The sequence below is a fragment of the Acartia tonsa genome, chromosome 1, assembly GCF_053477335.1.
Source record: "Acartia tonsa isolate MP-2025a chromosome 1, ASM5347733v1, whole genome shotgun sequence".
NCBI classification, from domain to species: domain Eukaryota; kingdom Metazoa; phylum Arthropoda; class Copepoda; order Calanoida; family Acartiidae; genus Acartia; species Acartia tonsa.
Genome location: NC_137260.1, coordinates 58,923,411 through 58,948,570, shown reverse-complemented (window position 1 = coordinate 58,948,570; position 25,160 = coordinate 58,923,411). Strand labels below are relative to the sequence as shown.

Sequence of the window (25,160 nt, the reverse complement as noted above, 5' to 3'; positions counted from 1 at the left end):
TTGCGAAACAGGAAATTTTGTTTTGATTTTTATCAGTTCTGTTCTCAAATCCAGGGACGTCAAAGGGGGGGGGGGAGTAAATGTATATTTGTAAATTTACCCCCAACACTCCCCCAATTTAAAAAAGCTTGGACGTCCTTGCTAAAATCAACCATTTTTAAATCTTCATCTTTACCACTGATGACAATCTAGGCTCGGTTGGCATTTAAGATTCTTCATCTATTTTAAAGGAGTTTATAATTTCCATAGTTTGTTGGAGATCGCGATCCAATTCTCCGCATTCCTTGAGGATTCTCTGTTTCACTTGTTTTGCAGCCGTCTTTATTCCAAGTTTGGGGTTCAACTTCTTGTACATCAGTGTAGAACAACATTTTACAAACCTATTTATTTCAATTTAATTACCTATTCATTATCCTATTATATAAAGTAGTAAGCGTTTTTTGTCTGTCCCGAAGGATCTTGCTAACCGCTGAACCGATATTGTTCTCCTTTACAGTGAAGCTTCTTATAGGTCCTGGGAAGGTTTAGAACTATTTTTGGGGAGGGTGTCTTCACCCCCATCCCTCCCAAAAATAATTTTTAATCTTTTGAAACTGAATTTTAAATGGGATGATATCGACTTTCCCCCTCCTATGTAAGTGCCCCTAGAGGCTTCTAGGGGGCGTAGCCGCTAGTAGATTATAGAGTAGCTAAGCTTTCTTATTCGTTCCTAACGATAATTTGAACGATTATGCAAAATTTGAAATCAATAGGACAATTCTAACATGCCTAAATTAACGAAAAAAGCTAGCCGTTGCAGAAGGACCTACCTTTATTATATAAAAGCTTCGCTTAAAAAATAAACTTATTACAAAAATATAAGTGAACTAGAATAATAATAAATATATGATAGGTAATAATCTAAATTTTCCTATTAAAATATTTTGTTGCTCTTTCTGATATTTTTGTAATGTTGTTGTGGCTAAATTTTTGTAAATCCGGAAGGTCTGACCAGTCAATATACAGTATCATCCTGAAGTAATCTAAGGTTATTGCGGAAGGGTTACTATTGTATAGGGTTGGGCCGGATATCCTGTACGGCTTATATCCGGCCGGATACTGGATATTGAAACTATCCGGATATCGGATATCCGGTTAATTGCCGGATATCAGGCGTTGGCCAGATATCCGGCCGGATACCAGATATCCAGCATTAGAAATCAGCAGGATATCCGATATCCAGTCAAAAAAGTATCCGGCCCAACCCTACTATTGTATAGATCTCGTATTCAATGTATGAAATACAAATTGTAATATCAAAGAAAGCTTGATAATTTTGGTTTTAGTTTAGCTAATATATGTTATTTTTCGTATTTCGGCAGTTTTTTTTTCTGATTAACTTATGCTCTAATATTTCATGTGTTTTTCAACCCAGCCGAGGATTTATGAACTTAAGTATTTTTTTTTAGTATTATAAATTAAAAGTAACTTACATTTCCAAGTGTTTATTGATGAAAGCTGTTACTTTTCTGAAAAATAAAATTACAATTATAAATCTTACTGTGAGACTGTTCTCAGATTTATTTTGACTAAAAAAACAAGGATGACAACATCCATAAGTAGTAAAGCTCCAAAATTATGGATGGATATCCGGAAAAAATGAACTATAGAGCAGTTTCATAAAAAAAACATTAAACTAAAAAAATACGAAACCTTGTAAGATTAATAACGCGAAAATCTAGGAATAGATCTAGCAATTAAACCAATAAGCAAATCTTGATGAAACTTTGTGGAGATATGTAAATTGTGAACTTATTTAATCCCTAAAAATATCAGCCGTCTATCCTGAATACTAGTTAAGAAAATCATGAAAATTGAAAAATCTAGGAATCGAACTAGCACCCCAACCAATTGACGAATCTCAATAAAACTTGATAAAAGTATGCAGAATGTTAACATATTTGATCCCTAAAAATTTCAGCCTTCTATCTTTTATAGGAGCCGAGAAAATCACGTTTCGACCTTTCTGTCTCAGACGGGCATTTCGAATTATAGAGTAGCTTCGCTACTAAAAATAAGATCTTAATGGAGAAGTTGATGAGACTAATAATGAATCTTCAGTGAACAATAAGCTGCACGAGCTTTGATTAAAAAAGACTAGTTTCAGCAGCCAATACATAGAGATTCAGCAGCTGTCAAGTTATATACTATGATGTTGTCAGTTTAATTATTTTTCATTATGCATGGCTAGATCTAATTGCATGATTGTTTCAGAGTGATCAAGACTCTGTTATATCGAAAAGATGAGCCACTTCTTATGGGTAGTATTAATTTATATGATTTTTACCTATAATATTTCTATACTTAATTAATTTTCTTTTCAATGTAAAACTTATTGCCAGTAAATAAGAAGGACAAAAGTTAAATTTCACTTAGATTGCGAAAACCCAAGTGATGCATGTGTTCTTAATGTAGTTCCTCTATTAAGAAAAAATCCTTACTTGACGTTTGGAAAGTCAGGCAGTTCTTCTGAGATAATAATGTCCAAAGAAGTCTCCTCAAGCATATTCCTCTTAAATACATTCAGAAGCAGCTCATCGTAACTAGAACAAAGAAATAATATTTAACAAATAGTAATAGGATGTCTGTTTCACTATCTGACAAAGTCGTAACTTTATCAGAAGCAGTTTATTTTTGAGAAATAACCATTTTTCTCCAAAACTTAATAAATACAAATAAAATGAAGTTAAATCTTAATATATTTTCAAAGCGAACTTTTTCTACATTTAAGATTGTTTCTACCTGCACAGTGCTATGAATAAAAATGGTTGTGTTTTCAATTTCATAATTCATGACAATTCCTTACACAATAATGTATAACTATTGGGAAAAACAAAAGTTTGAAAGCATATATCCTAAAATATTTGTATTCCTCTATTTAATTGGGCAAGCTTCGCTTTTATGGATGTTGTGATGCTTGTAACTTTCATAATCGATGTTGATAAAACAAGAATGACAACATCCATAAAAGCGAAGCACTGAAACGGTACGACAAATTAACATTAACATTTGAGTAGAGTGTCAAAACTAAATAATATAAATGTATTTAAGTCGAACGAAACAAAATTGTAAGTAGATCTGTTGAAAAACTGCTTAAATACAGGATTTTGTTTCAGGATATACTTACATTTTAAGGACTTGATTATAGAGATGCTTCGCTTATGATAATGTACTTTTTTGTTTAGGAATCAGTATTCCAAAAATCAGACTTTTTGGATAATTTGTTGTTAAAATTTAAAAAGCAATATGTTAAAAACTTAAAAATAAAAATTTCTGGTAACGATTATAGAGTTGCTTCGCTTTCTAACTTGTACCTAACTACTATAGGAATCATCATGCAAAGTTTGAAATCGATAGTTTGAAAAGAGCTATCCGTTACGGACGTACGGAAGGACCAACCCTAATTATAGGTAGAAAAGCTTCGCTTTTACAAAATAATTATACTTACTTCATTAACATCTTCTCTAAACAAGATTCCTAAATTTAAAAAAAATTAAAGGGACTATTCACGAAAGAGAGCAAGTGATTCTAAGCACCTTCAAGCAGTATTTCTAAATATTTTTTGTGTGAATATAGTAGAGTTGTGTTTAATATAGTTATACCAACAAACAAAAAAGTTTAACCAAGGTTTTTTATGAATAAAACTTTTGAAATGTTAAGCATTTGTTTGGTTAAATATCATCAAATGTTTTGTTGAGTTTAGAAGTTCAAATAAAATAACACGCCAAAACAAAATTGAATTCTGTACACGTATAAAACTGTGTACAATATTATGGTATTACCAGTTATCGTCTCTTTTTCTTAATTAACATTTGACATTGAAAAAGTTTAATTTTGTGTCACAGCAGTTTGAACTGAACAAAATATTTGATGATATATAGCCAAAAAATGACTAACATTTAAAGCTTTTTTTTCATACAAAACCACGGTGAAACTTATTAATTTATAAAACCATTAATTGATTAAACATAACCCTAGTATATTGACAAAAAAAACCATTTAAAATCAACGTTGAAAGGTGCTAAGAATCACTTGCTCTCGTTCGTGCATACTCCTCTTTTGCAAAATAGAAGAGAAAAGGAACAATTATGTAAAAAAAAGTACAAGCATAGCAATGAAATAGAAATTAAGTAAAAGAGGTGGTTATATAAGAAGGTAAAAAAGAAAAAAAACACTGCAGACAAATAGACAGACCAACACACAAAAAAATGAATAGAGTAACTTTGCTAGGTACTATTAATTCAACAATAAACATCATATACAGTTTTAAAAATACTTTAAGTATAGATAACATAAACACCTACCTTATTGTCCTTGGACTCCTTCCATCTCTTTACCTTGCAGCTGTCTATATGATATTGCAAGAAATACTTGTTTTCACAATGTTTACCACAGAATTGACACGTATGATTCAAAGCAAGTAAAGATTCAGAAAGTTTGTAGCATATTTTCTCGTCTATATACTTCTTTAACAGTTCAAACTGTGTTGGTCTCTCCATATAAAGAAAATTTCTAAAAAAGAATAGTTTTGAATTTTGATGAATCGAAAAAAGAAATAGAAAAACTGTCAGTGTGTTAATTTACGTGCAATTCAGTTAAAAATACAAAAAATATATCACAATTCTAACCATAAAAACTTCCTGAAAATAAGTTATACCTATGAAATTAACAATATTTCATAGTTGTATCTTATCCCAATTAGTGAGAAAACTTTAGTTAATAAATAACAACAAATAAAGTTGCAAAGTTTTGTGGATTGTCCATTAAAATCTCATTATCACTGAACTTTTAGAGTTTTCTGTTTTAGAGATTCTTTACAGGATGGTTTTAGTCTATTTTTCTGCTCACTCCCAACCCTAGGATGCATCCCTTCATGACAATAAAAAAACCTAACCTAAAGTATATAGGCCTGTTGTTAACATATACTTGAGTGTGCAATTTCTCGTGTTGTTTCTTTACTTTCTTTTTTTCTTTAGGATCTTCTATATGATCTTTTGGCCTGTTAACATAAATTTGAGTGTGCAATTTCTCGTTTTGCTTCTTTACTTTCTTTTTTTCTTTAGGTACTTTATTTGGCACTTCCACCGGCACTTCTGACAGTTTTTCTTCAAGTTCCACGTACCAAGGAACTTTTTCAACACTGAAATTTAAGAAAGTTATCTAAAAATGTCACAACATGCTAAATAAAATAAAGTTGACTTTCCATGAACGACTGGTGACGAACAGCTGTGAATCTAAAGTGGATTGGGCTGAATTTTGAAAAATAATGACTTTTTTTTTAAAAACAATTCTTTTAGAGGCCCTTTGGGTTTTACAACAGTATTGGTAGAAAAAGTAAAACTATAGGTATACCTTTTTGTCATTCTTGTTAATGTATGTATTATCAAGACATTTGGAAGTTTATCGTATACAAATATTTATTTAAATATTTACCTCTGAGGAGCAATGTTTGGTTTACTTGTAAATTCTTCTTTGATAACTTCCTACAAAATAGAAAAGATTTAAATTACACCAGCTAGAGCAAATCTTATTTTGGGCACAAAGTTTTAATGCCAGTAACTGATTACATTTTTACAATAAAAAACACTCGTTTTCCAAGTTAAAAAGGGAATAATAGCTTAAGCAATGATCCGTAAAGTTATGAGTAAAAATCCAGTCAAATGCGTTTATTAGGTCCAACTGTTTTTAATTAGGCGTTTAATTTTACTATGCGTTTTGAGAACAGTTAGACTTGATAAGCGCATTTGACTGGAAGCTTGCTCACAATTTTACAGATTATTGCGCGTAAGCTACTATTCCCTTTCTATAAAAAATAAGTTGAACTTCAGACAAATATAATGAATCTAATTCAGAAATGATTTGAACTCTAGTTTACCTCCTTAATTTTATAATTATTGATGTCCTCGAGAATTGGCTTCGATTCATTGGCGGTCAGATTTTCAACCTAATCAAATAAATATCAATGCGAATCTTTTTTTTATTCAACACCGCCCGTACGCCCGTAACATATATCTAGTTGATTTAAGTATGTAAGATTCGTCCTTTCTATTTCAAAATTTGCATGGTGATAACTGTAAGAGTTGGGTAAAATTTTGTTAAGACTTAGCAACTCACGGTTGGTTTTTTATTAAATGAATAAGTTAGGGTACAATGTTTGGCACTTTCGATATAAGTAAATGATAATAAAAAACCCATAGAATGCGATAATAACTTCAGAAAAATCGAAGAAAATAGTTTTCATACTTAATTAACGTTTTTAAGTTTTTCTTCAAAAAGTTTAGATAAGATGCCTTTAAAAGTCGTCTATGATTTTGTCAGGGATAAAAATGTAACTTTAAAATAAGAAATACAACATTTTTTTTCAATTAGTACAAAGTAAAATTTTGAACATTTTATTGATCAGTATATTTTTTAAAATGTGAAGTAGAAACCTGAAAATTGTGTTATGATTTGATTGTCTGCTAGATTACAAGAAGAAAGATACTGACAGTACTTGTTGGTTCTTTAAAAAAAATTAGGTAGATTACTTTCAGAACCCCTCTTTTTGCAACGTTATTTCAATAGAACAGAGCCGTAGTCTTAGTGTACTCAATATCTAGACAGCCAACCATTGTTTTAGAATTGTTCAATTTTTTTAACTTCTGATAAAAACAGAATTAATGGTATTTTTGTAAATATTATACCTCCAAGAAATGGCTATACTTCCCAATCATATGTTGTGTGATATTTAAGAGGAATTATTTTGATATAATGTCATTAAAATATTCGTTGAAAAAAGTGCTATTCTAGCTTATACTTTACATTTTAATGTGTATGATAATTCAAATAAAAGATAATGAAGATTTATATTATATTTAATTGTTATAATTATAAAGAAAAACCTGGAAACAGTAAAAAACTGACTTTATTTTATTGACGTAGGGAAAATTTTGTCAAATATTTGAATAAAAAAACAATATAAAACAAAATAAATTATTTTTAATATAGTCACAAAAAGGCTTAATGAGTTTAGGAAATATTTCATTCACTAATCATGTCATTTAAACTCTATTACACAGAATACAGTGTAAAAAGATGTTCTCGTTTTAATTTTAAGTAATTTCAAATGCATTTTAATACCTTTTGATGATTTATTTTTTGAAACATCTTTTTATAAAATGTTATTGATTTTTGAAGTTATATGTTAAAATGTTTTTAAATTTTGTTAACATTTTGTTTTAAATGTAGAAAATTGGTAATTCTAAACATTCAAAAATAGTTATTTATCATATTTTCGTAATATTGAGAATGCGAGAAAGGATTTTAAAATTATTTTAACAATTTTGGTCATGTGATCAAAAATTTGAATTGTCCGTCTACTATTGCCCCCTTTGGGGGCGAAGTAGGTGGAAATTAAAATTTTTGTCACTTGACCTTAATATTGGTGAAATAATTTTGAATGACCTTTCTTGTATAAGCAATATTAATAAAATATGATACTTGGTTTTGTCTCACTCTTTATCTTTTTTTAAATTCAAAAAAGTAAGTGTATCAAAAAATTTACATCATCTAAGGGTTAACAATGAATATCTCTGTCTATTTTTCGATAGCCTGATATCTAGTTGCCGAAAGTGTACGCAGTTTCCTGAGTGTTTCCTCATCCTAGCTCAATATTTACTACTAGCTACAAATCTTCAAACTTCCCTTAAAAAAATCAAAATTTGAATGTGTAAACGATTTATACAATATACATTATAAATTTGAATTTTTTAAATTTTGATTTTTTTTTTTTGAAGTTTGAAGCTTTTTTAGCTAGTAGTAAATATTGAGCTAGGATGAGGAAACACTCAGGAAACTGCGTACACTTTCGGCAACTAGATATCAGGCTATCTATTTTTCTCTATATTTCTTCCCCCTCCCCCCTACCTCACTTCTCTGTCTATTTCCTTCTCTCTCTCATCCTCTTTTGTACGTCATTTATACAATAGATATAACCTAGAGACAGCACTAGGGCATTTTGTTTACATTATGAGTCAGCTATAGATTGTTGAATATCTTAGGTTAAAGCTTTCCTTGGGTGAAATATTTGAAGAAAATATTTCTTCCATCATATAATGTGAAGCATATGACACAACATATAAAAAGTTAGTTATAAATAATTTAATTTCTTAAAATAAAGTTAGATTTCTAAAAAATATATCATTGCAAAATTTCGTTGCAAATAATGTTGCCTATAGGGCTGTATTTCATATACAACAAAAAGTGAACAAAGGTTTCTTTTTAAGAAAAAAATGGGGTCAGATTGACCATATATGTCTAATGTCTAATACCCACATCAAATATTAAATTATAATAATGTACAGTAGGGTGGATCAATTTTGGACATTGAATTTGTAATCAACATTTACAGTTTAAACATCATATAAGAAACCTAAATATAAAAAATTTATTTTGTCCTTGAGAGGAAATGTGGGGGAAGGTGTGCCCATGCATTAAAAAATTTTAGAAGTTTAGTCTGGAGGTGCAACTTTTTTTCTTTCAAAGTATAGCTTTATGCATCTTTTTGAATTTGTCTTGTTGAGTAAAATAAGAATATCAAATTGGTTTTAAAAAATATTCATCCAAGCATGAAAAATCTTAAATTAAATGAAAATCTCTTGGTTTTGAAAGTTATTTATGGATTTTTCTTGCTAGGATCAATAGTTTTAAAAACAAATTTTTTATTCTTATTCTACTCTTCAAGACAAAGTTGGGAAGGTGCATAACGCTATACTTTGAAAGAAAAAATAATTGCCCCCCCCCCCAAAAAAAAATCTCCCCACAAGAGTCTTCTTAAAAGTTTACATGCATCAGCGAGCCTCCCCATTATTAAAAATATTTACTTTTCATTTTTTGGTCTTTTATATGATGTTCAGACAGAAAGTGTATGTAGCACATTTAAAATTAGAAAATCATTGAAAATCAAGCCACTCTAATGTACAGCATTTATTTCTTCTATTACACAGTACAAAATTATTCTTGTATTTAAATTTAACATATCATATTGGAAAAAATATTCTTGTATTTAAAATTTAAAGATCATGTTGGAATTTTTTTAAAAATTTTTAAATTTTTTAATAATGTACAGCAAATTATTTCCTTTTTATCTCATGTTTTGAAATATATAAGATAATTAGAATAAATTACAGAAATAATAAAAGTTATAAAAAAGAGAGCGTCAGGGGGGGGGGTTGAGGGGGGTTTCCCCCTTCAGGAGAGGGGGGGTTGAGGGGGGTCTCCCCCCTCAGAAAAAGCTTGGGCTTAAATCTTCAACAAATAAAGAAAACTAAATTATTTTAAAAATTTCTTTTTTATGTTACATATTATTATTTTTATGACACTTGATTTTGAATGACAAAAAAAATGTTGAAATAAATATTACCTACTGTATGAAATGTTAAATTAGAAATCAATAATAATGTTGGTAAATTTATTCTCATTTCATACTCTGAAATAAGGAATTGACAAAATATAATAATTTTTATTCCAAACTTTTATAATAGCATGCCTATTTCTTATTGGTTGACACTAAAATTGAAAAAAAAATAATATATATTATTTTATGATTAGAAATAAATTTGAAAAAAAATAATTTTCTTTCCCATATATTTATCATTCCAAAATCCCAAGAATCAATTTTGAAAAAAATAATTTTCTTTCCAATATTTCTATTCCTTTTTCTTATTGGACGTCATTTCATGTCCAATGAGAGACTAGTGTTTAAATATTTTAAAGCTTATTAAAGCATTTATTTTGAATGTGATAATAGCAACATTCTTTCACTAAGTGTGATAAATGATTTTATTAAATTTTCATCACTTAAATTGCATGTTTGATGAAATTTTCAACTGATAATTCAAGAAAAATCGTTTAAGTTTTATTATATTTTACTTTGAAATGTTAAAAAAATATATTATTGTCAAAAATGTGTAAGTTATACTTTCCTCAAAAAAAGACCTAAAACATGCAAATTAACACGTGTAATGAGATTTTTTTTTTTCAGGTTTAATTTTAAGTAATTATTGATATTTTTTGTAAAAAGGATTTTATATAAAAAGTTTTAAAACTCGAGTTATGTAGTGGTTCTAAAAAAGGTTGCGAATTTATGCAATTTTCTTGCAAAAAAAATTTTCTAGGATTTTAAAAATAGCAAAGGGTGTTATTAGACGTACTTAGAGATACAATTGCTAAGTCATTTTGGCCAAACACTAAAATAAAGTTTTTACATCTGAGGGTCCAACCGTGAACTGAATAATCACTTCTTTATCAAACTTCAGTTAACCAAATTTTATTAATATAATAATTTTATTAATATATGTATTAAAAAATGCTTCATAAGTAAACAAAATATATTTGTAAACACAATTTTCAACTTAACTGAAATTAACCAAAACAGATTTAAGTTTAAAACGTACCTCGTTTAAAATACCTTCTACACTAGCTGAAGAACTCTTCTTACTCATCAAACAATCCTTTATCTGTATGTTAAAGAAAAAATTTAATTATATTTTTACCATTGCAAACCAATAGGCCTCTAGGGGCGTTAACGCTAGTAGGTTTTAATATATACTAATACATAAAGTAGTAAGGTGTTTTTTTTATCTGTAGCGAAGGATCTCGCTAACCACTGACCCGATACGGTTCTCCTTTACAGTTTAGCTTCTCATAGGTCTCGGGAGAGATTTACGCTATTTGTCTGTCCTTTCCAAATCTTTTGTGTATAGAGCCCTTAGATGTTAAGGGCGCAGCGATATGATATTTCCATATTGTGACGCCATTTTCATCAACCGCTGGTCAAAGACAGAATTTACTAGTCAATGCCTAATGCATCTGTTTTAAATTAGCAAATTACCTGCTGAAAGTGAGTTGATTCTCCGACAGAAATCTTGATGAAAACAAGAATCTTTCCCAGGCACACGCTGGAAAATGAGGAGCATTCGTCCAGCAACTGGTCAAACCACCAGTCTGATCTATATAAGGGTAACGAGGTTTAATTAGGCAATGGTAAAAACATCTCCTTTAAGGCTTAAAAATAGTAGTAGAACGATAATATTCACTAAATATGTATGTGTATTTCTTATTAAAAAGAACTATAGACAAAGTTTTTTTTTTAAAGTTAAAATTTTTTTTTTATCGTTCTACTACTGTTTTTTACTTGTAACACATAACCTTTACAGATTTTTCCAGAAACCTACCCCTCTCTTTGTCTAACAAAAGTTTTCATATCCCATTACATAAAGTAGTAAGGTAAGTAAGATTTCGAAACCAACTTAACTGGTTGAGTTTTCCATTTAAATAAGATTCACATAGGTCCCATGTTAGTTATGGGCTAATTTCCTACCCATCCCGCGAAGCCGCTAGTTAGAAATAAAACAATAACTTTAAAGATCTTGTCCTATTGTACGTGTAAAATATCATCATTTGTGCATCCCTTTTCTATAAAATATCTATGTTAAAATATGAAGATTCCCTGCCTAACTTTTTGAGTACTTACTTTATCATTAGTTAAGAAAATAATCTTAATACCTGTCAATTAGCAGGTCTTTTAACATTTTCCTGCCATCCTTGATTCTTGACAGGATCAGAGTTGTGTTCACAAGGATACCCCAAGCTTTCTCATCTGACATGTTGCAACTAATAAGAAAACAAATTAACATGATGTTTGTCTATTGGTGTGTCTATGGTGAGTAAAACTCTGTTTAACAGTGAAATTTTGTATTATCTATCTATATGTAGGCAAAGGCATGCTCATTAATTTTTCGCTTCACAAGAAAACTATAGTCAGGAATAAGGTATAACCAACAAGAGATTTAATTCTAAAATATTATTTGGGGGGCAGATGGAGAGATCATCAATTTTACTATGTGTTGCCCCCCAAATGACAGCTGAAAAACACGTAAAGGTTTCGTGATTTTTCGTTTTTGTTATAAGCCGAGTTGAATTAAGGTAAGATTATTTTATAAGGTTCACCTGCAATCAAAATATTTGAAGAGTTTGTCAGCAACCTCCTTTAAATCCTCCAGATTTTCTCCATTATCATCTTCCTCCATTTCATCAAAATATTCATCTTTTTGAAAGATTCCCTGTAAACATTCATAATTAAAAACTCAAAGTTATAGGTTCCAAAAGATATAAAATTAAAAAATAAAATATGTCTATTAATCAGGGAGTAAGGGAGGGGACAATGGATCGAATATTCAATCTTTAGGAGTCTCAGACTTTGGGGATTGACTTGAAGGGAATGTGCAAGAATTTAGCAGTTTCTGACTGAGTTTGGGGACTTGCGCAAGAAATGCCGTTACTTGCTATGTTAGTTTTGAAAATATATAGTTTTGCAGACAGAGAGTAGTATATAAATATAAATACACGGCCCCCTCCCATACTATATTTCACTCCCTTCATCCTCACCTCCTTTTTAAAAGTAGACAACGAGAAAGGGAAATGGAGAAGGGAGGTGGGGGAAATTAACAGGATAAAAAGTGGCAGGAAGGCGTGCGGTTCATATACTTGCCCATCCAGCTACACGCCTGCCTGCCCCTTTTTTCCGTGTTCACATCACTTGCCCCCAAATCTCTTTTCTCTTTCCCTGTCATCTAAAGAGATCCAGGGAGATATTTCTAGTAATTAATTACAGAATGGTTATGTCAGTCTGTAATACTGGTAATCTTATTTTCAAATGATTGTTTTTTTTCTTGGAACTTTTTTCTTAGTTTATGGTTTTCTAGATTTAATCAACAATCTTCTTCAAAAACTCTTAAATTGAATTAATTGCCCATTGTCCCCTCCCTTACTCCCTGTCTATTAATACATGATAATTAAAGGGGGCCAACGGCCAACCTACCTCCCCCGACCTTTCCCTATGCTCTGCCCACCTTGCACTTGACTTCTCCTGGCACACCCTCACCACCCTCCGTTCTGACCACCTCCCCATCCTCCTCTCCCTCCCTGAAATCAACAGAAACCCCCGCCCTGTCAAAACCTTCCACAACTTCCGTAAAGCAGACTGGGACACCTTTACCCTTGAAACTGAAACCCTCTTTGAAGATCTTCCTGATCCTTCCTCCTGCTCCCAAGGTGAAGCCACTTTCCGCCAAATCCTCCAAACTGCCTCCAAACACACAGTCCCCGCTGGCTTCATCAAAAACTCCAATCCCTCCCTCCCCCAGTCTGCTAAGCCCCTTATCCAGCAAAGAGACTCCTTAAGAGAAATTAACCCCCATGATCCTCAAATCCAAATCCTCAATGAACAAATTTCCTCAATAGTTAATCAACACTCCAACAAAAAATGGCAAGAAACCCTTTCCAAATCCGACCATAGAACCAACCCTTCCAAATTCGGGTCCCTCCTCAAATCCCTTTCTGGCAAAAATAATTCCCCTCCCTCCAACCAACCCATTTCCTTCAACAACAAAGTTCACACCTCCCATGCCCACATTGCTGAATCCTTTACCAAACAATTCACCTCTGTCTCCCGCCACACCTCCAACCCTTTCTCCAGAAAAATTATCCGCAAAATTAGACACCACCACCGCCTCAACAGAGATTTCCAACCTTTCACCCCTGCCCTCGTCCTCGAAGCCATTAAAAATTCCTCAAACTCATCTGCACTTGGTCCTGATCACCTCAACATCCTCCACCTCAAACACCTTGGTCCAAATGGCATCTCCTACCTTACCAAACTCTTCAACCTCTCCATTTCCGCTGCTAATATCCCTGCCATTTGGAAGCTCTCCAAAATTATTGCCCTCCTCAAACCTGGTAAACCCCCTGACCTTTCCACCTCCTACCGCCCAATCTCCCTCCTCTGTCCTGCAGCTAAAGTCCTTGAACGCCTCCTTCTCCCATACCTTAAACAATCCCTCTCCACCCACCCCTCTCAACATGGCTTCAAACCCCTCCACTCCACCACATCCTCACTCCTTAATCTTTCCACCTCCATTGCTAACGGTTTCAACCAAAACCTCCCCCCCCCCCAGCCGCACAACCGTAGCATCAATTGACCTTTCCAAAGCCTTTGATTGCATCCCTATCCACCTCCTTCTCCAAAAAATCTCCTCCTCAAACCTCCATCCAAACATCATCAGATGGCTATCCTGCTACCTGCGTGGCAGGATGGCCTTCTGCTCCTACCAAAACACCAACTCCTCCCCCAGAATTGTCCACACTGGTGTCCCCCAAGGCTCTGTTATTTCCCCCGTCCTTTTCAACTTCTACATAGCAGATGCCCCCCACAACCCCCCCGCCACCACCTCCTCCTATGCCGACGACCTCAACTCCTTCCACTCATCTCCTGACATCCCCCAGTCAGTTGAATCCATCAACTCCCACCTCTCCTTAATCGCTGACTGGGCCTCCACCAATGGCCTCTCCATCGCCCCCAACAAATCCACTGTCACCCTTTTCACTCCTGACCGTAAACACCAATCCAACCTCCATCCTCAAGTCCAAATTAACGGCTCCACACTCCCCCTTGAGAAAACCCCTAAAATCCTTGGAGTTACCTTTGACACCTTTTTCAATTTCAGTTCCCATGTCTCCACCATTTCCTCTAAAATTTCCTCCCGCCTCAGAATCCTTAAATGTCTGGCTGGCACCAAATGGGGCCACCAGAAGGAGACCCTCCTCACCACCTACAACACCCTCCTCCGCCCCATCACCACCTATGCCTGTCCTGTCTGGTTTCCTAACACCTCCAAAAACAACATTGATAAACTCCAAGTCCTCCGCATCTGTACTGGTTCCACCAAAAAATCCCCCATTAGCCACCTCCACCAAGAAACTAAAATCCTACCAGTACGGAACCACCTTTCCCTTTTATGCTCCCAGTACTTGGCCTCCTCCCTCCGCCCTTCCCACCCATCCTTCCCCAATGTCACAACCCCTCCTGGTCCTAGATCCAAGAAATCCACCCTCCAATCCATGTTCCTCCCGACCCTCCAACCTTTTCTCACCCCTGAGAACACTCTCCTCCCTGCAAATTACAAATCCACCATCTCCCGACTCCACACCTCTGCAGTTACCCAAGCAATCAATTCCTATCCCCCTAATCCTGTCCTTAACCTCGCCCCTCCCAACATCAACCCCTCTGAGATCCAACTTCCTAGGCACTACAGAACCATCCTCTCCCAATTGAGATCCAATTATTGTCCTAAGCTCCAAAGTTACCTGCATTCCATCAACGCTTCTCTTTCACCCAACTGCCCATCCTGCCCCAACAATCCTACCCCTGAAACTGTCCAACACCTCTTTTCCTGCCCTAATAACCCCACCAACCTTAATCCCATTGACCTCTGGCATAATCCCGCCCTTGTAGCTGCCTTCCTATCATCACACCCAAGTTTCACCAGCCTCCCTCCTCTTCAACGCCCCCCTCCAGAGCCCCCCCCATAAGCCTCCCCTCCCCCACCTACTGATGACGACCCCGGACACGAAAATGGACTATGAGCAGCCAATACAACAACAACAAAGGGGGGATATTTAGAGGAAGCGTTTGAGCAGGGTCGGCATGATATGGTCTCTCGTAATCAGTGAGGTTTCAGCTTTTACAGAACCGAAGTTTTTGTGAACCAGAAACAGCCAATAAACTGACAGCGTCCGTAAAATGTAAATGACGGCTGTCAGCGGAAGCTGCCGCCGGTTTTTATGACAGGAATAGAATTAAATAATATGAGGAATATATTAGGTAAAAAGAAACCCTACTATTTCGACACTTTTTATTCTTTAAAGGCGGAAAAATTGTGGAGTTTAAATAAAATTAATCAAAAATTTCAAATTAAAACCAAATAAAATTTTAGTATACCTGACAATACTCTACAGCATAGTCTTGGTAAGGAAACTTTTTACTGAAATTAAAATATTTTTAACAAAGGAATAATAAATAAATTTAAAAATAGAAATATTTCCAGTTTGGCTCCGAAACAGCTTAATATCCAGAGGATTAAAGCCGGTTCTCAGCTATAAAAAACTTTGTACTAATAATAAAATAAAAATCATAAAATAAATTCAATTTTGTTAGCCCACCAGGCCTTCTCACTTTTACCATCAGCGGAAAACTGACTATCATAAGATACAATAAATAACAATTTTTAAATAAATAAAATTACCTTGCTTGCTTCAAAGCCTTCTGTGTTACTTTACTTTTGAAGTCTCTAATTTTCAAATAGTTTATCAAACTTCTATGCGTTTTCTCATCTTGTCTATTTTCATCTCTGAAAAAATGATAAGTTGTAATTAATTTGAATTAAAAGTCAGTAATCTTAAAATATTTAATTTTAATACTCGCGGAAAGCTGTCTAATACTACGTTGCGATAAATAACTATTACCTTATTTGTGACAATGCCTGTGCAGTTGTGTTGTGATGATAATTAATCTCCAAATACCAGGTCATCAGTGGCAGCATATTTGTGAACTCCTTGCCAGAGTCACACATCAATTTTATCAATTCCTAAACAAATTAGGTTACGTATAATTCCATTAGAGGGGGAAAGAGGTAAAATAACTGTATTTTTCAATCGCAATGACCTTGTGCCGACTCTCAATTGGATCTTTGTAAAACCAATGGAGTTGGGGATACCAACACAGCCATGTAGCAGAAAACAATTTGCTAGCAGACGAAAATATGGGTTAAAAACTTTATTTTCACGGGGTGGGGACCCAGACCCTGTGTCGATTTTCAATTGGGTCTTTGAATATTAGCCAATAGCGTTGCAAATATTAACACAGCCAATTCGCTACACAAGAGCAGTAAGCAATTTGCTAGACGACGATAAAGGTGCCCACCACTGAAACTAGGTAGTTGTCGGGGTTATGCATCTAAACTTGTACATTTATTAGACCAATATAGATGTAGAAAAATATAATAGTCTTTTAATTCCCAAGTATTTTGAAACAACGCTTGACTTTTCTCCAGGTATTGTTTTTTTTATAGATCAATTAGTTTCATTAGTTGGTAAGTTGTATTTTTAGGGTTGGGCAGGATACCTGGCCAATCCATTTTCAATATCCGGCCGAATACTGGATATTAAAATTATCCGGATACTGGATATTAAACTATCCGGATACTGGATTTTGAAACTATCCGGATACCGGATATACGGCGTTGGCCATATATCCGGCCGGGTATTGGATAACCGGCATAAGAACTCAGCCGGATATCCGGCCAAAAAAGTATCCGGTCCAACACTAATTTTAATACCTAATCAACTTCATTAATTTATTTCTTTAAGCTTTATTTCAACTAAAATTTCTTACTTGAGAGTAATAATCCAATTCAGTATTAGACCTGTTTTTCTCCTAAAAATTTATTAGTTAAATCAAGACTTAAAACAAAGACATTTTCAATATACAAAATGGAAACACAGAGTAATTTGAGGAGCTTTTAATCAATGAATCAAAAAGATAAGGAATAACATTAAAATCTTAGAGGATAGAGAGAAGGAATAATGAAAATTAAATTGAGAAGGAAGTGTTATGCAATCAAAAACAGAAAATCACTTAATCATAAAAGACATTACATAGACCGAACAACAAAATTTTAGAGCAGATTCGCTGCTTAATAAAAATTACCGATTGTTTGTTGATCAAATTAACAATCCTCGCCGCATACTTGAATACGAATAGTTGATTTCTGACATCAGCCAAATGATTTTGACTTATTATGACAGAGCGGTCTCCGATAAGCTGTAAGAGGATCATGTTACTAATAGGTTTAGCGCTAACCACATGTTACTTATAAGTTAAACAAACTCATACATGTTACTAATAGGTTAAGCACCATCCCCCCTCCATTCCCTATAGAGATACTAATTTTAATAAAAAAATTTTTAAAGAAAATGTGGGGAAATTTCTCAGAAAAGAGAAAAAAGAGTGGTAGGAGTTTTAGATGCATGGTTGGAATATAAGGTGTGGGGGGGTGGGGTTGTATATAAAGGTCTTTATATATGATAAAAAGCTCATTTTTAATATATAACTAACATTGTCTACCTATCACCTTTTTTATCTCCCTTTAACATTTTACCAATAGGTTAAACAAAGTTAAACATGTTACTATTAGGTTAAGCGCTTATTCTATTAGTAACATGATCCCTGTAAGAAATACTTGATGGCTCCCATGTTGAGCAGGTGATGGTTGATGCGTAGGAAGGAATATTTGAAATTGTACCATTTCTGCTCCACAATAAATTTACCCAGCTTAAAAGAATTAAAATATTATAAGGCAGTATTTAATACCTTAATAAAATCCACCCTCCCCCTAATTACAATTCATAAGAATATTATTTCTCGTATTCATTCGAATCCGGTAGATAGGAACCGTTTCTCATCCATACGAAAAAACTGTGTCTAGCATCGTATTATATACAGTTTTCTACGAATATAGAAATGTACAATCATAAGATTAAAACTAGTTTTTTTAGCCGAAGGCACCGGCTAAAAAAACTAGTTTTAATCTTATAATTGTACATTCTATATCCGCGGAAAGCCGTTTATAATACGATACAAGAAATAACTATTCTCGTATTCGTTCGAATCCGGTGGATAGGAACCGGTTCTCATCCATACGAAAAAACTATGTCTAGCATCGTATTATATCCAGTTTTCTACGAATATAGAAATGTACAATCACAAGATTAAAACTAGTTTTTTTAGCCGGTGCCTTCGGCACCACGGGGCTAAAAAAAACTAGTTTTAATCTTATAATTGTACATTCTATATCCGCGGAAAGCCGTTTATAATACGATACGAGAAATAACTATTCCAGTATGGCTTCGAAATCGATTATTATCAGGAGATTAGGAACCGTTTCTAAGCAGCGTGTCGGAGCCGTTTAATTTTGATGCGGCTCCGGCTCCGTGGAGCCGTATCTGGAAATACGGCTCCGGCTCCTACCTTAAAATTAATATATATCATTATTGACTTTGATAAAATAAAATAAATAATATAAAATATTTTGCTTTTATTTGATTAAAGCTATATAAAAGTAGAAGGATGTGTGTCTATTTGTTAAGTAACAATATTTTTTTCAGTTTATTATATGGAAACAGACCGTTGCCAAATTATATTACTTTAAAAAAAAAAATTTTTAGCTAATCTGAAGCCGGAGCCGTTTTTAACGAAAAATACGGCTCCAGCTCGGGCTCCACCAAAAATGTTGCTGCCCCCGGCTCCGGCACGCTGGTTCTAAGCCATACTGAAAAATCATGTATATCCTCAAATTACAGACAAATAAAAACCATAAAACTAATAAGTACCAGTTTTGTTATCCCGGGCCTTCTGCACCTCTGGTCTAACAAAACTGGTTTTAATATTATAATTTTTTATTTTAATATCCACGGAAAGATGTCTATAATACGAGGCGAGAAATAACAATTATTACCCTTCCTCTCTCCCCGAATTACAAAATGTAAGAATATTATTTCTCGTATTCATTCGAATCCGGTGGATAAGAACCGGTTCTCATCCATACGAAAAAACTATGTCTAGCATCGTATTATATCCAGCTTTCTACGAATATAAAAATGTACAATCATAAGATTAAAATCAGTTTTTTTAGCCGGTGCCTTCAGCACCTCGGGGCTAAAAAAACTAGTTTTAATCTTATAATTGTACATTCTATATCCGCGGAAAGCCGTTTATAATACGATGCAAGAAATAACTATTTTGGTTAATGTATTTTTCTGAACTTTCTTCTAAACAGTTCTAAGCTTCCAAAGCCACAAACTAGTTTATTTGCAGACCATTGTCACATTTTTGACTGTTTCACATTATAAATGAAAGGGGTAGGTGCACAAAGTGCATTAGAACTTGAATTAAGTGAACTGCATATTTTTTTCTGTCATATTTTCACAAAAAAAAGCATGATGACTATTTTAGTAGTTCAAAATTGTTTGATATCTATTGTAATAAAAAACTATGTTACGTATATGTTTAGATGGTATTCTTGAAACTTATGCTTGCAATAAAACTTTTTAAATGCACTTCATACAACTATCCCTTTTCTTTAAGAATTATCTATCTATTAACCTACCTTAAACAAATATGGAGCTGGACACTGTATATGTTGAACAATTAAATCTACAATCAAGAATCCGATATTGTCGTTTAAAAACGTCGTCCTATATAAAATATAGATATATTTAGATAGTATAATTGAACATCAATTAATGATTCACCTTTTCAAAGCTTTCATAAAGTAAAATAATTTGATCATTTCTGAACATAAACTAAGGTTTAAAGGTGTATTTTTGACATCATCAAAATGTTCGATTACAGTATAAGCAATGAATTGTTGTAGGTATCAAAATATACATGGAGTGGGGACAAAACATCTAATTTAAGAATACCTAATTTAAAAATGCCTAATTTTAAAAATGTCTAATGTGACAAAACACCTAATTTATAAATACCTAATTTAAAAATGTCTAATTTAAAAATACCTAATTTTAAAAATGCCTAATGTGACAAAACACCTAATTTTAAAAATGCCTAATTTTATAAACACCTAACTATAAATACCTAAGTTTAAAAATACCTAATTTAAAAATACCTAATTTTAATAAACCTAATTTTAAGTATATCTTAAAACTGTTGTTGAATATATTAAACTGGTGGCTACGCCCCCCAGAGTCCTCTATGAGCGATTGCAGTGCGGAGGGGAATTAAAAAAGTCTGGGGGGGGGGGGGTGAGAAAGTTACGACCCCCCTCAAAAATTTCAAAATATAGTTTGAAATAGAAAACTGGACGGACGTACAGACAGACAGACCCTAATAATAGAAAAGCTTCACTTTTTAAAATAAAATTAGTTTGTGGCACCTTACATGAGCAGGGTTTGCAAAACCCAGGTTTTTTTTAAATACCCCAGGGCCGTGGGTAATAGGGGTTTTACCCGGTTTTTGGGGGTATTTTGGGGGTTTGGGTTTTTTACTGTAAAAGCTAGAATAATATAAGATATTTTATTATCTATAATACAAAGTAGCTTGATTCTTGTTCCTTAAGATCCCAGTGACCACTGAACCAGTTGGATTCTACTCTTCAGGGAATATATATAATGGTCCTGTAGTGGTTTTAAGCTATTTTCTTGAGGGGTGGGACACCGACCCCCAACCTCCCCCCAAAAAACAAAAAAAAAAATCCCTCAACCTTGTTTAAGGCAGTTAATTGAAAAGGTTGCAAAAAATATTTTTTTTTCAATTGCCTATTGGGGTAAAGCCCATAGATGCGAGGGGCAAAGCTACTAGTATAATATATGATAGACGAGTCTTTCTATGGCGCAGTGAGTTTCATAGTATTTTCACAGTAGCTTTTCTCTTATTTCTACCCCTGCGGGGTAATCATTACCTCTTAACTAACCTAACCAAAAATAACCTATTAATAGCTGCTATAAAAATAAAAATAAAACCACTGTGCCATGATACCAATTAGGTCCATTCTTTAAATATTTAGAAACGGGCTAGGACATAATTGAGTAATTCCTTTGTTAAATACATGCAAGGGGTCAATTTTTGCTTTTTTTGAAAAAACCCAAAATCCTAAAACCCCTTGGTTTTTTTAGGTGGGTAAAGAAACCCACGTGGGTTTTGGGGTGGGTTTTTTGTCTGCCAACCCTGCACATGAGAAATAAATTAGTTAGTAAAATTAAAGGTTGAAGGACAAAGAAAATTAATTTTAATTTTTATTGGTTTCTTCCCTAACCTAAGTAGCCGTAGCATCGCTTTCTTGGGGGGTGATAGTTGACCTGACCACCCCCCATTATAGTTCTAGTTTTATAAAGAAAGATTAAAGAAATATAAAAAACAGGGGGAGGGGGGGGGGGGATTTTTTTGAAAGGGCGATTTCTCATTGGAAAGAGTTGGTAACCTCCCCAAAAGCGTTATAAACAATGAACTATGGGAAGCTTCATTGTAAAGATGAACCATATTGGTTCAATGACTAGCAAGATCCTTCAGTCAATTGGATTAATGTTATCAAAATTTTAAGTATTTTAGTGAAAAAAATAGATATTTTAGAATTAGGCATTGTTAAATTAGGCGTATAGATAGTTTAGAATTAGGTATTTTTAAATTAGGCGTTTTTAAAATTAGACATTTTTAAAATTAGGTATTTTTAGTTAGGCATTTTTAGTTAGGCGTTTTTAAATTAGGCATTTATAAATTAGGCATTTATAAATTAGGTGTTTTTAACGTAGGTGTTTTTAACATTAGGTATTTTTAAACTTAGGTGTTTTTAGTTAGGCATTTTTAGTTAGGCATTTTTAAATTAGGTGTTTTGTCCCCACTCCATATACATGACTAGCGGCTGCACCACTAGCATCTATGAGATCTGTGAGGTAAGAGTAAGGGGGCTGAAAAATGGCCTCAAACTATCTTAGATATAGAAATAAAATATCCTAAAGCCATCCAGAGACCTGTGAAGCTTCCCTAGAAAGAAGAACTCAATCAGTTCAGTATTTATTAAAATCTTAAGTTTCATACAAAAATCCTTACTACTTTATATAATAAGATATCTCATTAGTGTATAAAATAAAAAAAACCCATTCTGTTTTAAGCACATATACTTAGTTCTTTAAATGAAGATATTTTAAACACTTTTTTTTACCATTACCTCGTAAGGGCGGAATTCTCCTTCGATTTAAGTGATTATCTAGAGAATCCAGAGCATCATCTACGTGTGATGGGATGCGATACTCTAACACCCATGGATATGATAAGTAACATCCATCAAACAACCCTTTAATTGCACGACCTTTGTCTGAGAAGTCCTAACTGTGCATGGTAGTGAGTTGCATCAGTTTAAGGACCAAGGCATTCCCCCCTACTCGTTACTATTTATGTCGCACACCTGACAGAGCGTCTTTAGTTATGACCCGAGATCTTTTAACACTTACATGTTAACGCTTCTATCAGTGGTTAAAGTCAGGATGGAAGAACTCTTTGTACGTAGAACATCTTTCAGGAAGGCAAAGGTCTGTTGCGGACTGTGATTCGTGGTCAGGAACCGCATATCCGATACAAGTTGATTCATGTAGCTCGCCATAGATACTATAAATAATACATTATGTATTGTTAAAATAAGTTGCTTTGTAAATATAGTTGATTATGTATGTAGGTATTATAGGAATAATGATAGAATCGATTTAAAATGAGGAATATATTTTCCAGTATGGATTCAAAACAGATTATTTGCTGGATTAGAAACATGTATCGCATCGTATTATAGACAGTTTTCCACGAATAATAAAACTAGAACTTAATTCTATAATGAATAATTTTCCGTCCACGGAAAGCTGTCTAAATAACTATAACAGCCTTTATATCATTTGAAATTATCAATCTTAAACTTTAGTGACACAATATAGTAGCCAATCAAAAAATCATCGATTCGTTAGTTTGAAGCATAGGTAAAAAATACTCTTGTGTGTTATATAAAATAGCTTTGTTACGTAATATCAAAATTGTAAATAGAACTTACTTAAGGGTCTATATCTATCTCGTTCATCATTAATTTCTATCACATATTTTGCAGGTTCCAATCTTTTCAAAACGCTTGGCCTAAAAAAAATTTCAATAAATGTATTTATGTCGTTGCTTAGAATTATATTATACCTATTTTTATTCGTTTTAGGATATTTAATTCTTTTCTTAAACAATAACATTTACCTTAAGTTATTTTACACAAAGATACAAAAAAAAGTATAACTTATTTCAATAAAAGTCCAAGGGTTGGGGTAAAAGGGTGTTATTTACCTATCTCAAACTTTAAAACCCCTCGGCCTCAATTGTCCGCCCGAAATTAAAAAAATACATTCGAGTACCCCCACCAAAAAAAATCTTAAAACCCTCAAAATAGAAAAGCTTGGACGTCCCAGATAATAAGATAATAAGACGAAAATTTGTTTACATTTAATAGCCATAACTGAATAGATCTTTTCCAAAATCTATAGGTAATCAAAAAAACAAACATTTAAAGCTTTCTGTTTATGTAAGAATATTTTTTACCTTTTGACAACATTGGTGAAAAATTGTAAATGCTTCTTATTTTTAGAATCTTGTGGTGATTTAATGGAAAGAGGATCATCTTCCAGACTAATGGAAGGGTCATCAATAGATTCTTCCTGGATAAATACATAACAATCATTCATATATCCAAAAAAAACCGTTTCGTCTATGTATTAAAAGGCAGGGAGTAAGGGAGGGGACAATGGGCAATGAATTCAATTTAAGAGTTTTCACTGAAAAGCAATAAAACCAGATTTATCCAAAAAAATGACCAAAACTGTAAAGGGATTATGGTAATATAATTGAGAACAAAATTAGTTCTAAGAAAAAAATCATTTACTTAAAAATTAAATTACCATTACATTACAATGTAGTAAACATTCTGTAATTAATCACTAGAAAAATCACGCTTAGAAATTCGTCAACCCTTCTCAACTGCTACCCAAATTCAAGGGGTTCTTAGATCGTTTAATACATAAATATCACAGTAGAGTTTCTATACATGAAATGACATTTTCTTGTGAAAAATATTTGTTAAAACCAGTCATCTAAGGACAAATTTTTCTGTCTGCAATATTCAAAACTAACTCAGCTAGTTAACGGGGCATTAATGCGCTAGTACCCAAAGTCAGTTAGAAACTGCTGAATTCTTGCACATTCCCTTTAAGCCAGTACCCAAAGTCTGAGACTCTTAAAAAATTGAATATTCGATCTTTGTCCTCTCTTACTCCCTGATTAAAAGGAAATTTTTAAATAAAATCATTTCTTCTACTCTGTAAAAAAATGGTCCAATATTTTGAAAATTCAGTTGGGAACATAGGCTTGACATATAAAATAATTCATATCAAAATAAGTACATTTTATCAGATTATTGAAAATTGGAAGTGAGACGAAAAATTAATTCATCACTATTATTGTGTACCTAGCTGGAATTTAACCTTTAAGCAAAATAAATCAAACCTCTTCTTTATGATTTGTTTTCTGGTGTTTTCTCTTCTTCTTTGGTGGCTCTAAAGGTGATGTCTCCATGTTTTTTTAATGCTTTTGAAAATCTTGAAATTTTCTTAAACCATCATTTTTTTATTTTCTGAAAATGATATAAATATAAAAT

At 33.0% G+C, this 25,160-nt stretch overlaps 1 protein-coding gene across 2 annotated transcripts; it reads right to left on the bottom strand.

Moving 5' to 3' along the window:
- Nucleotides 1–108: 108 nt before the first annotated feature.
- On the bottom strand, nucleotides 109–25,147 carry LOC145324890 (uncharacterized). 2 transcript variants are annotated; one of them, XM_080167609.1, is made up of 24 exons: nucleotides 25,010–25,147; nucleotides 24,050–24,177; nucleotides 23,523–23,602; nucleotides 22,939–23,092; nucleotides 20,082–20,169; nucleotides 18,151–18,247; nucleotides 17,624–17,745; nucleotides 17,309–17,350; nucleotides 16,381–16,502; nucleotides 16,161–16,265; nucleotides 15,857–15,899; nucleotides 12,028–12,140; nucleotides 11,584–11,691; nucleotides 10,910–11,027; nucleotides 10,473–10,535; nucleotides 5,915–5,983; nucleotides 5,473–5,522; nucleotides 4,934–5,179; nucleotides 4,344–4,551; nucleotides 3,488–3,516; nucleotides 2,481–2,582; nucleotides 1,473–1,508; nucleotides 916–1,012; nucleotides 109–385 (listed from the first exon to the last, which is right to left on the bottom strand). In XM_080167609.1, exons 1-24 carry the CDS (start codon nucleotides 25,076–25,078, stop codon nucleotides 206–208), a joined length of 2,469 nt encoding a protein of 822 aa, XP_080023735.1. In that variant the 5' UTR covers nucleotides 25,079–25,147; the 3' UTR covers nucleotides 109–205. The 2 variants fall into 2 exon arrangements, with proteins under 2 accessions (XP_080023735.1, XP_080023743.1); XM_080167617.1 differs by having other exon boundaries at nucleotides 111–385; nucleotides 24,050–24,165.
- Nucleotides 25,148–25,160: the final 13 nt, after the last annotated feature.